General features: G+C 31.4%; 2 protein-coding genes across 2 annotated transcripts; both read left to right on the plus strand.

Annotated features, from left to right (window-relative positions):
- The first annotated feature begins 2,798 nt into the window (after positions 1-2,798).
- On the plus strand, positions 2,799-6,020 carry LOC118064846 (uncharacterized). Its single transcript, XM_035079737.1, has 10 exons — positions 2,799-2,872; positions 3,150-3,430; positions 3,498-3,653; positions 3,741-3,938; positions 4,021-4,255; positions 4,375-4,519; positions 4,587-4,818; positions 4,905-5,151; positions 5,223-5,429; positions 5,502-6,020. The coding sequence occupies exons 1-10, from the start codon at positions 2,809-2,811 to the stop codon at positions 5,819-5,821; spliced, it is 2,085 nt and encodes a 694-aa protein (XP_034935628.1). The 5' UTR covers positions 2,799-2,808; the 3' UTR covers positions 5,822-6,020.
- An 848-nt stretch (positions 6,021-6,868) lies between these two features.
- On the plus strand, positions 6,869-10,147 carry LOC118064885 (uncharacterized). The gene is made up of 10 exons (XM_035079803.1): positions 6,869-7,030; positions 7,296-7,579; positions 7,640-7,762; positions 7,839-8,036; positions 8,114-8,348; positions 8,424-8,574; positions 8,651-8,879; positions 9,029-9,275; positions 9,452-9,655; positions 9,727-10,147. Exons 1-10 carry the CDS (start codon positions 6,967-6,969, stop codon positions 10,026-10,028), a joined length of 2,037 nt encoding a protein of 678 aa, XP_034935694.1. The 5' UTR covers positions 6,869-6,966; the 3' UTR covers positions 10,029-10,147.
- Positions 10,148-16,835: the final 6,688 nt, after the last annotated feature.

Raw genomic sequence — 16,835 nt, forward strand, 5'->3', positions numbered from 1 at the left:
CAGCAACAAATCTGGCGAATAAAAAATTACATTTACGTGTAAATTTTGTATTCAACATATGGCTAGCATAGTTAGAAAAATGGTTAAAGATTAAAACAAAAAAATAAGAAAGAATAGTGCTGAGCAATAAAAAAAGAAATGTAAATTTCATTTTATTTGCTATGAATTTTTGATGGCTGCAATGTCAGTATTATTTGTTAAAAAATAAAGTAATTAAATATAAAGCTGAATGTTCGAGAAAAAAATTAAATATTCAACTCGAGTATGAATTTTCACGTAAAATTACTGGAAGTATTTCATTGCAAGATTTTTTTTTGCGTACATTATCAATTAAATACAGTTAATTAAAAAACATAGACATCATCGTTATCTACCTTTTTCGCTAGAATTCTTTAGATCAATTTTAAATTTGTGTATTCTCTTGCAATTTAAAGGGATTAAAACATGAATAATTGAATGCTTGTTCAAGTTGAAACTATTTTTTAAATTCAAACACGTTTGTTTATAAAATACACGTGGGTAAATAAAAGTATCGATGTCTAATTTACAGATGATTAATTGTACAATCAAACATAATTTTACATACGATGTTTAACAAACGGTTTAGCATTTCCCAACCTAGAGTTTTCGCATCGAGTGATTTTCATGTGGAGATAGCAAATTTTCCGAGTTGTACTAAACAACACATGTGGTACACCCCAAATTACATTCGGTCGATAACGTGCATGTACTATTGCTAACTTTATAGTAGAGAAGATGAACATTGTCAGTGATACAGAGGTAAAAGCCGTCCCAATGAAACTGCTCGGACATCCGTTTTCTCTCAACATGGTTTCATTTCCACGCACGCGATTGCATTTTGAACTTGTCCACCTATGCATTGATGTGTAGGCATTATTTTTACATTCACTTATTTTTCCACTTGCTGTCATTATTGCTTCAGTTTAATATAAACATGGCCACGTCAATGAAATATGTGATAACACGATGAATGAATATTCTCATGGCATTTCAACGATGGCTGTAGCTTACATTTATTTTATTCTATTATTAGAAAAATTTATAAATATTTTTCATAATATAAAAAAAAAACGGCTTTGAAATGCGGATAAATTGAAATATAAAGAATCAGCGAGTTGGTAAACAGAAGTGATTAAATTTAACAACTAGAGATTAACACGTGTTGTAAATTAATGTGTTGTAGCATTGATGGTGAATAGCTTGATAATGTTGGAGTATAAATTGAGGCAAAAATACACCATTACAGCTCATCTACACTTCAGATGTGGATATAAAAGTGTTTTGTGCTATTGTAGATTTAGACTCGATCCACATTCTCTCTTCCTGGTTATTTGTCGTTTTTTGCGATGCATTGTATACTATTCCATAGGCATTTAACGACATAGCAACCAATGTTCATTGTGTATCTCATCTGACCTCTATCTGTATACACTATGAATGTTGCACGTTGGTTAACACGTATCGCACGACATATGGCACCAGAGCAACGTTTCTATTATGTACCTGACAAATGGGCGTCACATTTAATATGTAGTTAATCGTGGCAGCCCAGCTTCTCACTCACAGAATCTTGTTATTGTCATATACATAGACGCGTATTTAGATACTATTATCGCACTGTATATTCTAATCTTAGAGCTTATCCTAAGAAAATAATTAGATACAAATCATCAACGAAAAGCTCTTAAAATTAATGCATTCAAATCATCATTTCCTTTAATAATTGATAAATAAAGCCAACCATAGGTGGTATAAAAATGGTAGTAGATCTTGATGAATAAGAGACTATTTATTTGAATTATTATGATATTGAATTGATATTAGTCTTACTCATAAATAGAGCAGAATAATGACAAAAGCAGGGAGTTGAGTTGGAGTGTACCAAATATACTCAACAGGATTATGGTAATTGACTATCCGACTTGGAAACCCATCAAAACGAATATCTATTAAATTTGTGTGCTTCTCAGCTGAATGTTCGCTTGTAATACGTTAAAATTTAATAGTACCATAATTTATGATCGTTGCTAATTGGATTTAGGAAATTGGAGAGTAATAATGATGACATTACAGACGGACTGATGATAGATTTTATTTTTTAATTACAAGCCATTAGCAGCTTTTTGTCTCAAACAAAAGTCAGTATGATAGCATTTCATTTTCATGAGATATTGAGTATTCTCATCTGTAATTTTTACTCCATCAGAGATGATTACTAAATAATGGCATCAATCACAGATATTATTAATATCCATTCTCACCGTAATGATTTTTATAGAACATAATAAAATCTAAAGACTCAGGATTAAAATCCAATGAAACTAAACGACATAATTTATCAGACATTTATTTGTGTTAATCGCTCAAAAAACATACGAATCTGCACGTACAAGATAATGTAATTTACTCGTAAGATTAAACCTATCTCAGTAATCATTATGAAATAAACAGTATGAAACAAAAAAAAACAGTTCAATACCATGTAAATATACATTCTTTGATTTCATCATGAAAGAATAGATAAGCGAGAATAATTTTTCAATGATTCAAAGGTGCAGGAATTAGACAAATTGTTCAGATTGAATGAAAACAATCATATTAAAAATGATGAAAACATTTAGCTCAATCTTAATATATCGAATAAATTTTATTCAAATCATAATGGTAATAAAAGACAAGATAAATAATCCCAATATGCTTAATGTACACGACCGATAGGTTATCATCTCATAAAAGAAATAGTTTTAAATCTCGAAATTTCAAAGTCAAATGGGGAATCAGTCAGTCATGAGGTGTCTCATCGCGTTCACGGCTCTTCTTTTGGTCGCTCGATTTGGTCAGGGCGTACCCGGTAAAGTTTGCCCCTAGTTTCGAGATAGATTTATAGTTTTTTTGTGGCACCACCCATTCACTGTAACGATCGTTTACCAATCTTCCGAAGAAATGTGGTTACCCTTTTCCATTTTGATATATCCTAGTCTCAATCACATTGTCCGTAGCGTACATTAATGTTTTTGGAGAATTTCCTCTTAGATTCCTACTCTAACTATCATTCAAAATCAATAAAAAAAAGTTCATTGAACCATCGATATTTTTTATAACGCTTGATACTATCTACTTTTTTTCAGTCAAGTTTGAAGAAAATGTCGGAAAGTCAGTTACATTGGAAAGTGGACAAGCACCAACTGAAAAATTCGAATGTTTCCTTACGCATAATGATAAAATCTATCAGATTCATCCAATAAAAAATTTGACTTTTGGACACAAAAATTTTCACTCAGACAAGTGTTCTCTTTGGCTGACTGATTTAAATTTGAAACATGCAGGACAATGGAATATGACAATTTCTTGGACCGTTGATGGGGAAACATTTAAAAATACTAGAGAATATGAAATACATTTGATCAAAGTAAGAACATATTTTTTTTTAATTTTTATAATAATTTTTACAAATTTTGATGATGAATTATTTCTAGGACATTAGCACAGCATATCAGACATCATCAGGAGATTCAAGTAACGAATTCTTTACTTATTTTTCAACTGAAGAAGGAACTTATGTAACTGTTTTTCCACAAAAACAATTTCATGATATCAAAAAATGTCTGCTTATTCATGATAGAGGTTATGCGGTAATTAATTTTTAAACTCTCTGAGACATATATTAATGAAAATTTCAAATTAGTATTTTATTATAAATTGATTATGGTATGATTTAGGGTGAAGATATTTATGATTTATTAAATTCTACTCAAACCTCTCCAAATATGGAGCTTCACAGAGAATGTGGTGTGCGTATGCTTGTTGATTCATCTAAAGCTGGACACTGGTATATAAAACAACAATCCGCACCATTTTTGTATGAAAAATTTCAATTTTGGATAGATATATCGATTCAACCTTCTTATAAGAGTCAGGTGAATTTATATAAATTTTTTCTTAATGACACACAAAAAAATTATCATAAATAACTGATAATCAATTTTGATAAATTGATAGGAAAATCTATTATGGTTGTTGGGATCTACTGAAGAAATAAAAGTGGAAGGCCTTTCTCAACCAACATATTGCAACCTTACACGGCCAGACAAAAAAACCATTCTTATAGAAGATAACAGTTGTACTTATCATATACCAAAAGTAAGCCGTGATCATGAAGGACTTTGGATAATCCAATATTTAATTCCTGAAAAAATCAATCTTATGGAGAAAAAGTTCATGGTGGAGATTCGCGGTTAGTTTTTCAGAAATTCTTCAAGTAATTCATGCTGTAAATTGTAATTTTTTTATAAAACAAATTTTCAATCGTTTAATCATTAAATAATTTTGTGTTGACGATTTAAAATAATACAGATCCTGATTACGTGAATGTTAGTATCAGCTATGATACAGGAATAAACCTAATGTGTAAAATGATCAGAACAAATTCAGATTTTTGTGTATTTACTAGACCTGATGGTGTAGCAATCAATTTACCTCAGGGAATAGGGAATGATAGGTAAATTATCATCGACAAAAGTTCATGCCGTTTGATATAATATTAAATCTATTTAATCTATTTTCAGATATGAATATTACGGTAATGGATATAAACAATATTTACCCAACGAAGAAACTGATACAGAATGTGGACTAACAATACGCCAACCAATAAATGAGGACTTTGGCGTCTGGAAATGTTCATTTGGGCACAGAGGCAAAATTATGAGTGCATATGTATCTCTTGATGATGAATTCAACCCCAATTACATTCTTCCATCAGAGAATATTTATGCAAAACGTGGTGATGATTTTAAGGTAATCACAAAAAATTTATAATAAATAAATACGATACTAACTAATCTATGTGCATTCACTGATATTTATTAATAATTGTGATATAGATAAAATGCCAAACATTCACACAATTGGACTATTGTTGGCTACTAAGTCCTAATGGCACAATTTATTCAGTATCAAAGAATAAAAATTCAGATAACACTCTAACTTATGAAGGAGAAGGTTTAAATGTTGGAGTATGTGGTGCTAAAGTCGAAAATGCGAGTGATGCACATGTAGGTAATTGGAGCTGTCGGATGGGAACTATAGATGGTATTGAAAAAGAAGTTCCAGTTCTGGTAACAGTTACAGGTATGTATCATCATAATTAGCTCAAAATAATAATCTCTGTCTCATGTAATCACTTTAAATTTTTATTACAGAGTCTTATATGTATCCAAATCAAAGCATAATTAATATAACAAGTTCTGATGCCAAGATCAAACTTGGTTGTAACGTTTTACCTCAGAAAGAAGCTACAATCAGATATTGTCGTTGGGTTCGTCCAGATGGATATGGAATTCATAAGGAAGAATCAGCTCAATACTCAACTTCACAGGGAGTGAGAGCTTGTTCATTAGAGATAAGAGGTAAACGCACTAATTTATTTTAGTAATAATATATTAACTTTATACATAATACTATAAAATTAATGATTCTAGAATATAACGAACTCAATATTGGAAAGTGGTCCTGCTACGCTCGTTTGTCAGATGATTTAGGCATTGAAGTATTTGCAACGATGGAAATTAATCAGAAAGATAAGTATAGAAGCTTTTTGGAAAGTGTATCAACTGCTACACTTAGTATAGTGATCATTTGTTTAGTTACGATAATACCTGTTATGTTTTTCATTGCTGGATTCATTTTATACCGGAAAAAAACATGTCTTAGACGTCAAATCAATAATATTGATTATAACATCAATGAAATTGATGTTCAAATTACACAAGAAAAACCAAAAGTTGATTTTTCTCATTAACTATTTTATTAATATTAATCAATAGTAGTCTAAAATCAATGCTTTGATGATTCATTTAGAAGCTACTATATTCCATTATACAACAATGGATATTTTGAATAAATATTATTGTTAAATTTATAGTGCATTGTTGTAAAACTGAAAATAAATGCAATTGCAAATAAACAAAAGAAATGATAGAGAAGAATTAATTTGGAAATAGAATCACAACAAAATGTAATAAATAAGGTTTTGAAATATATAATAAAATTGTTTTTTAATTTGCTGTTTTAACTGGTTTTTATAGTTCTGGTGACTGAATAAACTGTGTCTACATTAGCATTTGCAGAATGCATTACATGTTGATATTAAATCCCGCTACAAATTTCTTATCACACGAAACAAAATGATGCGTGGAATGTACATATGGTGATGTTTATTTTATCAATAAGAACGTGACGACTTAACGTGAGAAAGACAATTATTATTGTTATTGAGTATGCATTAAGAGAGGTGTAGACTGCGAGAGAATGAACGATTAGATACGATGTCCAATGTTACAGTACGACAGTAATCAGAAAATATATAACGCTAATTCAATTGGCATATTTTCAGATTTGATAATTCAATCATATCATATAATAGGTATTTTTTCAAAGAAATAATAATGATAATAAATAGCTTAGGTTACATAAAAATATTTTTCGCATAACAGAAGCACTTTTTTCCTCAATCATTTAAATAAGAAGTAGATAAATATGTAGATCTCTAAGTAATGAGGCAATTATGCAACGAGCTTTTTCTAGAAATGCACAAATAGCTGTTATCTTTTATTACTGCAGTATTGAAGGCTTTCTCAATGTAGTACAATCTCAGTGAATTAAAAAATAGAACGTAGTATACACACAATACTTGAGTTTTTTTTTGTTTAAAATGGATATATGATGATTTTTCAGGATATTGAATTAAAAAAACATTAGGCCAGTAATGATGCTAAAATTCATCTATTGATAAGCAATAAAAAGATAAGATTTTAAGTTATTTTTATAGACAAGACGATATGTAATTCCAATATTCTCAATATACATGACCGACAGGTTATCACGATATATAAGAAATTGTTTTTACAATCTGAATTTCAAAGTCACAACGAGTATCAGTCAGTCATGAAGTTCCTCATTGCTCTTACGATTCATCTTGTAGTGGTTCAATTCGACCAAAGCGTATCAAGTAAAGTTTACTCTTAGTTTCTGTGCAGATTTCTAGTTTTTTTTACGGTGCCACCCATTCACTGTAACAATCGTTCTTCAATCTTTTAAAGAAATGTGGTTACCCTTTTTTCTGTTTCAACATATTCTCGTTTTTATCACATTATAGTCAATGTTCCCCATTCAAAACCTTTCGAATATTTTTTGTATTTTACCTTCATCAGAAAACTATAAATCTTACGTTAAAAAGGTGTTTCGAACTTAAAAATTACAATGAATTTTTTCAGCTATACTTTCTGCTACTGTTGGCTTATCCCAAACATTATTCACTACTGGACCACCAAGAAATGTGACTCAGTGTACTGCTATTCACAATAATATTGTGTATAGTATTTATCCTGATTTAAATCTTACGAATGCTAAATATATAGGACTCAAAGAAAGGTGTAATTTTTACATCAATGATATCAATTTCGATCATGCGGGTAACTGGACTATTCGTATGAATTGGACAGGTGTTAATAATGTCAATTATCAAAATGTTTCATCAATCGAATTGTATATCAACCAGGTAGGTAGAGATTTAAAAAACACTAACGTAAATAATGAAATAAGAAACTAATATTTTTAGGGCGTAGATCCTATACCTTCTGATGTTTTTGATACTGTAGAAAATAATTATTTAACAGTAACTTCACATGACATATTTGATAATCTTACAAATTGTACTTTAATGCAACGCTTCAATCGGACCGTAAGTGATGAGTTTGTAATTATTTGTTGAATAAAATTATAATCTAGGAATAATTATGTGTAATGTGTACTAATAGGATGTGCGCAAGTATGATTTATTTAATCCAAACGTAATAAATCCAAATATGGAACGGATAGGAAGATGCGGCGTAAGAATGCATATTGATGCATCAAAGTATGGTGCATGGCATATTTGGGAAGCTTCTGGGCCTTACAAAAATAGAAAATTCAGTTTTACAATACGGCCACCACCTAAGCGTGATACCATGAATGAGGTATTTAGTAAGATGAATTAAAGCACTAAAAAAAATTTTCAATTTTGAAAAAAATTATTAATTTTATCGAATTTGAGATGAACATGTGGTGGAGTCTTGGATCATATAAAGAAATAGGATTATTCGATCTATTTGCATCGAGATATTGCACTTTAACTCAACCAGATGGACAAATTTTCGTTTTGGAAAATAATAGATGTATTCATAGAATACCAGAAGTTGGTAATTCACATAATGGGCTTTGGATACTTCGATATTTAGTTTCAGGAAGTCTTGATTTTGCAGAAAGAAGATTTAATATTCATGTCTACAGTAAATTTTTAAATTATTTTAATAAATTAACATTTCTAAATACTTGAAATTTACGCTTTATATTTTTTACTACAGATCCAGACTTCGTCAATGTCACGGTGAATACAACGAGTACGCAAAGATTTCATTTGATGTGTAGAATTCCTGAAAATGACTTATACTTTTGTGTATTCACTCGGCCTGATGGTATGACAATAAATTTACCACAGGGGATAGGAAATGATAAGTACGTGCTTGTGAATATGAGAATATAAAAATATAACTTTTTGATGCTCATTATAAATTAATTGAATGGTTAAAAGGTACGAATATTATGGTAATGGATACAAGAGATCATCTCGAGGAGGATATTCTGATTGTGGAATAACGATACGACAGCCATCAGCTGATGATTTTGGAATGTGGAAATGTTCTCTAGGGCTTGCAGGAAAAGTTCTCAGTGCACTTGTACCAGTTCGTGATAATCAAACTTATAATGGAGATAAATTTATATCGGAACGCACTTATATTAAACGAGGCAATGAATTAACGGTATGAAAGATTTCTTTGTTAAAAAAAATATAATGCGGTAGTTCCTTTCAAAAGAGTTTCTGGCATTTCCGTCAATATGTTCTTTTTGAATCCATCTGTATTCCAAATGTTTCAATGATAGTTTGGAAATTCCATACTCGATATTTCAGGTTAAATGTCAAACATCTGCACCAATCGAATACTGCTGGCTAAAAAGTCCTAACGGCACAGTTTACTTGCTATCAAATAGTGGAAGTTCAGAAAACACTTTACCTTATGACAGCGAAAGTCTAGCAGTTGGTGTTTGTGCTGCACGAATCAAGAATGCCACTGATGCACATACAGGCAATTGGAGTTGTCGACTGGGTGTTTTTGAAGGTGGTGAAGTAGAAGTTGTGGTTCCAGTAACAGTGACAGGTATTTATGGGAAAATCATCTTTTCTAATACACGTAGAAATTTTCTGATCCCAGTTTAGCTTCAATTTTCATTTCTTCTGATTATCTTTTATTCTTAGAATTTAACGCTTTATTCTAGAAATGTGAAAAATATTTTATATTGCTCATATTATGTTTAATAAAATATTTATAAACAGATTCATATCTTTATCCACATCAAAATGTGATTAATATGAGTGATGAAGAAAAATCAATACTTACATGCAATGTTTCGCCTGAAAAAGATGCTATCATTAGATATTGTCGATGGCTGCGTCCTGATTATCGAACAATTTTTAAAGAAAAATCAGCTCAGTATTTTACTTCACAAGAACGAAAGTCTTGTTCACTGCATCTGAAAGGTAATTTGATACATTAATTTCAAATGAACCTAATAATTATCATTATTACAAATTGAAATCAATCTTTTCAGAATATAATCCTAAAAATATTGGAAAATGGAGCTGCTATGCTCGTCTCTATGATGATTCAGATGAGGAAATTTATGCAACAATAACTGTTATTTCAGAAAATAAATATAATGGTGTAATGGGTACATTACTTCATATTGTTGCAAGTAGTCTTCTGACTATTACTCTCGTTGGTTGCTGCATTGTTGGAATAATTATGTACAGAAGAAAAATACGGAACAGAAAGCAAATTGGATATTGCGTTAATTACGAAATCCATGAAAATGAAGTGAAAACTACTCAAGAAAAAAATTCTGGAATTTGATATTCTCCTATCATTATTTTATTAACATTCCATCTACAACTCTTCACATCTTATCAGTTCATTTTTTAAAATTAAGATATCAATAAATATAAGTTTAATCATTTAAAATATTAATAAAATTATTAATATAATTAAGAATGATATATCTGTTCTTGATGATTATGAGAAACTAATAAACTTTGGTTTCTCTTAGAAATGTATATATTGATCCTCAAACCCCTCACAAATTATCTATATATTATTGAAAATGAGTAGACGTGTGAACTGAACGATTGAGCTTATCGTTATTATGTCAATATGAAAGTGATCAGTGGACGTGAGAAAGATGATTGTTATTACTATTAGTTTAGAATGTACCAAAAGAGACACGCACATGTCAGGAGGGAATTAACAATTAGATACAATTCCCAACGACGCGTGTCACTAATTCAGAAATTATTCACATCAGACCTGTTATGACGTTTCGAATCACATGGAAGTGAGATAATAATTTTTTTTTAAATCAATTTAACTTTTATAGCCTTTTTCTAATAATGAAAAATTAATTCTAAATGATATCAATGATAGTTGAAAAACAAACTTTGAAATCTATCTAAATTCTAAATGTTTACTAAGGATAATATTTGTCTGAACAAACTAAATCCATGTGTAATTTTCCTTTACTCAACAAATATCGATTAAATTAAATTAAATCAAATCAAGCCATGAATTTGAAATTTAGATTACGGCCATTAATCCTGTAGATTATTTTGTCATTTTACGAATTAAATAAGATTAAAAACATGACTAAAAGTGTTCGTAACATACAAGTGATAAAAAGTAAAGCATCATTCAGACCACAAAATGTACACAAAGAACAAAGAAAAACAAAACTGAAGAAAAAGGGAGTCAGGCGTGCTCCCTCTTTTACTCGTTACAATGAAGAGCGTACTGTCTCCGTTAAATCCCAACTGATATCTTGAGCCTGGGTTAATCCAGAACCTAGATTACTCCTCATTGCTTAGACTAGGACAGAATATATACTCTTGTGAGTTAGATTGCAAGAGCAACAGAAAGGAGGCGGGCACGAAAAGACCGAAAGATTGCTGGTGCGCCAGTAATTTCGCAGGATTAATATTTAATATCTCTAGGAAAACGACAAGAGTATGCTTCAACCACTTTTACCTTTCTTTCTTCTGCCTTTCTGTCGTTACGTCACATTTTTGTTTCTTCTTCATTTGCGCGATTCCTCAATTTTCTGTAGCCTTTATACTTTCCGTTCAATGCTCCTTCGTCGATCCATTCATCTAGTGGATGAACCAGACACCCTTCTGCTCTTTCACCCTTGACCCGACTTCGATAGCAATCGGAAAAACAATCTGCCAATGCGTGAATGCGTTCTCTTCAGTGTATTTTGTAATATTGATGGAATCCATTTTCAATTGTTTATCCATTTTTTTCTGTAAAATACAAATAATAAATTAATTTCTATTTCAATGATAAATTATTTTTGAGCTTACAGTAGTATATTATTTACATTACGAAGAATAATTGAACTGTGATAGTGTAAATAATTCTTTCGTAAAATTAACTACAACACCAGCACAAGGGGAGATCAGGAAAACACATGGAACGAGAACGTGCGGAAGCTTTCTGTTAACCAACGCGTTTCGCGTTACCGCAAAGTGCTCATCGGCTCGAGTTGGCCACTATTCCAATTATCTAATTGAAAGTAACGGTGCGGTACCGAATCCACCCTCTCCTACCCCATACTTGTTTTACTTACCGAGTCACTCACGTCCTCTAACCATGATCCTCTTCTCCTCTCTCTTCTAATGTAACTTTCGATAGATTACTGTACATGCTTTCAGCCATGTACGCGTTGCTAAAAGAGTACGTGATGCCGATATAGAATTACGAAACTTCTAATCAATATCCGTTAAGGATTTTCATCTGCTTTGTTCTCAGCAATAGCAGTATAACAACAAGGGATCACGGATAAAATGAAACCAATAAACGTAGGGATTGGTTATAACCGAAAATTCTGGAATTTCGTTATTGCTAAAAAGATACTACGAAATACTTATTATTTTTAATGATATAATGATTTAGAAATTTTTAATCAATGATTTTTTATGTCAAAAATAAACTAAATTAATATTTTATCAATATCTATTTTGAAACAAATTTTTACCTCATCAATTGAAGTTCCAAAAAAGCGAATTTTTTATGACATGAGAAAAGAATTCTATCTTCCGCAGAAATTAATTTATCCTTTACTAAATAAAAAAAAAAAATCTCCCCCAAGTTTGTTGGACTTTTTTGGCAAACTAACCCTTGTTTCTCTTCTCCCTGGCAGCAAAACACCCTCGTAATATCTCTCAACGTATCGACGACGAGGCGCGATTCGATCTCGTCCTAATCGCATCTTGATTTACGGAAAAGCTCCGTTGAGGCGCTTTCTCACAGAGAGTGGGTGATGAACATGGGGGAAAGTTCCTGTATTTCGGAACGATGCTGAGAGACACGTTGGTAAAAGACACGCCTATTCCATCTGGGACACCTAATCCAGATTTGAATCTCCCACGTGTAAAACGAGGTCTTAGAATAATTTAATAAAGCTGCATTTGTAAGTGAGAGAAGCTACCCCTAAGCTATGTCTTGTTGCTGATACCATTATGTATACCTATACATGCTTATATATATCTCTCGATGCACAAAGTGAATAGTCTCAATGGGGCAAATTAGACCACAATCCCCTGAGAAACTTGAGAATAGTGCTAATTATGAGCGCATTGTTAATTTTTATCTATGCTTGAAATTTTTTCCTATTAATTTGTCTATACACTTCTTTTTCTCATCTTCTTTAAAAGTTTCAAATTTAGACTGTACTCTAACATTTATCATGCTTTCAAACATTTATAATCTCATTGATAATTAACTATCTAATAATAAGTATGTTATCAATAGATAAATTGAATAGAAAGCATGATAGCTATGAAAAAGATAAATGATAAAAAGAATATAGCAAATTTTCATATTTATCTCGCAGCAATTCACAGAATAACATTATTTACATTGACATTCATGTTTTAATATAATTTACTGAATTAAAAGTCAAAAAGTCTACTGCATTTGCATCAGTCTTTATGGACTGTGTAAAATAATTTTATTCTGTACCACGAATAGTGATGTTAGTAATATATATGCACTGAGAGAGTACAGTCGACAAGATTAGACTGACAGACAGACGGTACTCTCAGATTGGGCGTCACCCAGCAGGCTTCTGCGCTACTGTGGCAGCCGCGATAGTCTTGTTAGTCACGCTATGCATCTACCTCTTAAGCTTATTATAAAATACATCCCCCATCCGCAGGGAATGTACCCAAGTTGGTTGAATTTTATACTGGGATTAAATTTGGTGTGCACGGCCTAAAAATTGAAGCTACCAGCATTTTATTACCAATAAGTAACATCCAACACGTGTCGATCAGCTGTTGTAGGCTGTTGATCCATCACCAAGTCACGAACTCACTGAAACACATTGGTCAACGATATGATACATCAAAAATAGTATAAATGTAATTTCAAAGTTTGATATTTATATTTCAAAATTAATATTTTATTAAACTGAGCTTTATTAACTATTTAATAAACTATTGATGAAATTTTACTAGTTGTTTCATTTTTACTTTCATTAAATTTGTAAAATTAATTTACTTTGTTAGAAATATATGGGAAATTAATGTTATTATATATAAAGGCTCATCTATTAATAATTAATAGAGTCTCTAAATTATAAATAAAAAATTGTCAGAAATAATTAATGAAATTAACCGACGTCTATCTGGACTCTATCTTTATAAGGGAAATTAGTGCAAAATATATTCGATAAGAGATAGGTACATGGTAATGTAGATATTTTTGTACATTTTTACAGGACCTAATGTGTAGATAATTACATAAAGTTGAATGATTTACAACAAAGAAAACATTTGAGCGTTGGTTTGACAGGTATAATGACAGATGGTACAGGTTCATGCATCGTAATTCTTCACGCTTTACCCAGCAAAATCGAAAATTCGATGTTGGAATAAAAAGAATCTTAGGTTCAGCCGTTCAATCTCACCTCCAATGACCTCACGCTATTAATTACACCATCCTTTTACTTGCGATACTCGCCCGAGGTCGTTAATTAATTTTTATCCTTCCTTTCGCTGGAATCTCTGGAGGAGACATGAGATACATTGCTTCATCCTATCTTTATCTTTCTTGCCAGCTCTTCCATTTTCAGAGAAGTCAAGTCAATCTGTACCTGGTTACCTGTAGATAATTGAAGGCACACCAATGACCTGCTCTCTGTCAAGCAGGCACTCATCAAGCAACGAGAGATTTCACGATGGATATTAGGTCGAGATAATTATGGCTATTAGTCTGGATATACATCAATTATTAATGACACGATGACGCGAGACTTCTACGTTAGTTATCCCTCATGACAGCAATGACCAAATGTTTCATCGGGGATCTATGTCATTAGAACAATACGATCAGTTAATTGATCCGTTAAAATCTCGTGCGAAAACAATAACATTATGTCAACTACTAAATTACACTTTACCTTCATCATATTATTAACTGTCATCTATTATGCTTAAAATATTATGGATATCAGATAAAAACGTCACTCTTATTTGAATATCTAGGCCAAGTGTTCCAATTAAATCAATCCAATAGACTTCTGATCTATTTCGAATGTCTCTTCACCTTTTAGAAGTTGGTTTGATATTAAATGGAGATTCATTATGGTTCCAATTAATAAAATACTGAAATATATTGATCTTTTTGTCATATTTTTTTTTTTTAAATATACTACTAATCAAAATAGTTATTAAAAATAGCTAAATTAATTAAAAAAATTATTGAGAGAAATCAGGAATGTGAATTCAACGAGTATAAAAATAGACAATATTACTGTGCGGCTGGGTTTGAAAAATAGCAAAAATTTTTTATCGAACCGAATCTTTTTATTAAATGACGGATCAATAAAGTTTTGCTCGTCACGCAAGGGGCAATCCCACTGGAATATAGAAGCTAAAGAGCGTAGGATGTATTAATCGCCAATGGATGTGTCAGGAGTGTCAGTAAAATTCGTTGACTTTACGAGCAACATAACTCACGAACCATATCTGTCAGAATTACAAATACTTGTCTGTTTTATAGGCGTCGACCACGCGTATGATGGCGACAAGGAATGAAAAAAATACAGAAACGCAAAGAAATTAAACGATAACGTCGTGTTTTAAACCAAAGACCCATAATTAAGACTTAAACTATTGCCTCAAGTACCTTTTGAAGCGGCTCACTTCAGATATCTTATCGCAAGCGAACCTTGACTAGTCATCATGTTTTATTTCTATTTTAAAATTAGCTCAAATATGTGACTGGGAATATCCTAAACTCCTAAAAAATGGTTAAGAGTACTGTTGCTTATTTAAATCTACAAACGTTTAAAATAGACAAGCCTTAAGTATCTTGTTCACGTTCTTGATGAATTGAATGTTACATTCATTCAAGATTCCACTACAGTTACAAACCAAATCAAATTTCGAGCTTGATAACCAAGATTATTTTTCGATTTTAGTTCTAAAAAAAAAACTTTAAAAAAAGATAAAAAAAATTTTTTATAATGAACCATATTGATTTTTTTCATGACTACTCAAGGAAAATTTTCATATATGTTCTATGAATTTTAATATAACATTTGCAGTTCTCTTCTTAAAAAATAAATTTTTCACGAATTTTATCCATAAATTTAAACTAATCTATCAATTGACATAAAAAATTTGACATGGGTCGACTGATAAAAAGTGAAAAAACAATGTATGAATAACGGCAGCTAAAAAATTACAGTCATGTGTCCAAGCATTGTTCAGAATAGCTTAAAAGTATCCTGTTAAAATATATTGTTGAAATATCTGCTAGATGATTGAACATTAATAAAATCTATTCAGAGTATTTCTTGTTCAAGTTCGTCGAACCTACTAATAAGGGAAAGCCACGAAGAGATGATACCTAAGATCTAGGCTATAAGACTTGAGCTTCAATGATGCAAGCATCAATTTCCGGTAGTTTGCGTTTAATGTATAGCCATGCCACGTAAAAAAGTATGAATGGAACCGCAGCAGATGTGGTATTAGTACTATATACATGGTTTTCACGTATTCTTGCACTTTCCTATCTTTCTCTGTTTCATGTGCTCGCATGCAACGCTGGTACTTGCCATTTCAGGTGCAGCCGGGCGCGATTAACGTTCTTGGAGATGAGACGAGGGTTCGTTATTTTGATAGCCTTCTTGGATGCTCACTGATGCATTTATATGTGTACATACACGCCGGCACATTGAGTCGAGTGCTCTTTCGAGCGAGTGACCGCAGTACCCTTATGTGTTACGTCCAACATTCAGCGTAGGTTGTATATACCCTTGAATACAAAACACACGCGGCTAAGATCTTTCCGACCCTATAAAGAGTACTCATAACCGTTCTGATTGCAAAAAGCCGACGATGCGCAAAGCAAAGCTGCCACTGCCACTACTTCTAAATCATCATTTCAACCATGTAATATACCTAAACGTTTTAGAGATATTGAGCACGTTTATGGCAAACCGTATGTTTAAGTAGTTTTTTCAAGAGTTAAATATTTGCCGTAAACGAATGTAAATTGGTTTATTAGAATGTGAATGAACTTTCTCACAGAGAATATTCAAAAACATTTAATAAGAATGAAAAATTCTTTGTTTAGAAAATAATTATTTATCGTTTGCAT

Source organism: Chelonus insularis, unplaced genomic scaffold, assembly GCF_013357705.1.
Source record: "Chelonus insularis isolate UGA/USDA-ARS -01 unplaced genomic scaffold, ASM1335770v1 contig_25_pilon, whole genome shotgun sequence".
NCBI lineage: Eukaryota > Metazoa > Arthropoda > Insecta > Hymenoptera > Braconidae > Chelonus > Chelonus insularis.

Bases quoted from the DNA above. Each gene is read 5' to 3' on its own strand.
- LOC118064846 (XM_035079737.1), top strand. From the start codon at position 2,809: ATGAGGTGTCTCATCGCGTTCACGGCTCTTCTTTTGGTCGCTCGATTT. The intron at 4,256-4,374 runs GTTAGTTTTTCA...AAAATAATACAG, and splicing joins GTTCATGGTGGAGATTCGCG to ATCCTGATTACGTGAATGTT. The intron at 5,152-5,222 runs GTATGTATCATC...TTTTTATTACAG, and splicing joins AGTTCTGGTAACAGTTACAG to AGTCTTATATGTATCCAAAT.
- LOC118064885 (XM_035079803.1), top strand. From the start codon at position 6,967: ATGAAGTTCCTCATTGCTCTTACGATTCATCTTGTAGTGGTTCAATTC. The intron at 8,037-8,113 runs GTATTTAGTAAG...ATCGAATTTGAG, and splicing joins AGCGTGATACCATGAATGAG to ATGAACATGTGGTGGAGTCT. The intron at 9,656-9,726 runs GTAATTTGATAC...CAATCTTTTCAG, and splicing joins TTGTTCACTGCATCTGAAAG to AATATAATCCTAAAAATATT.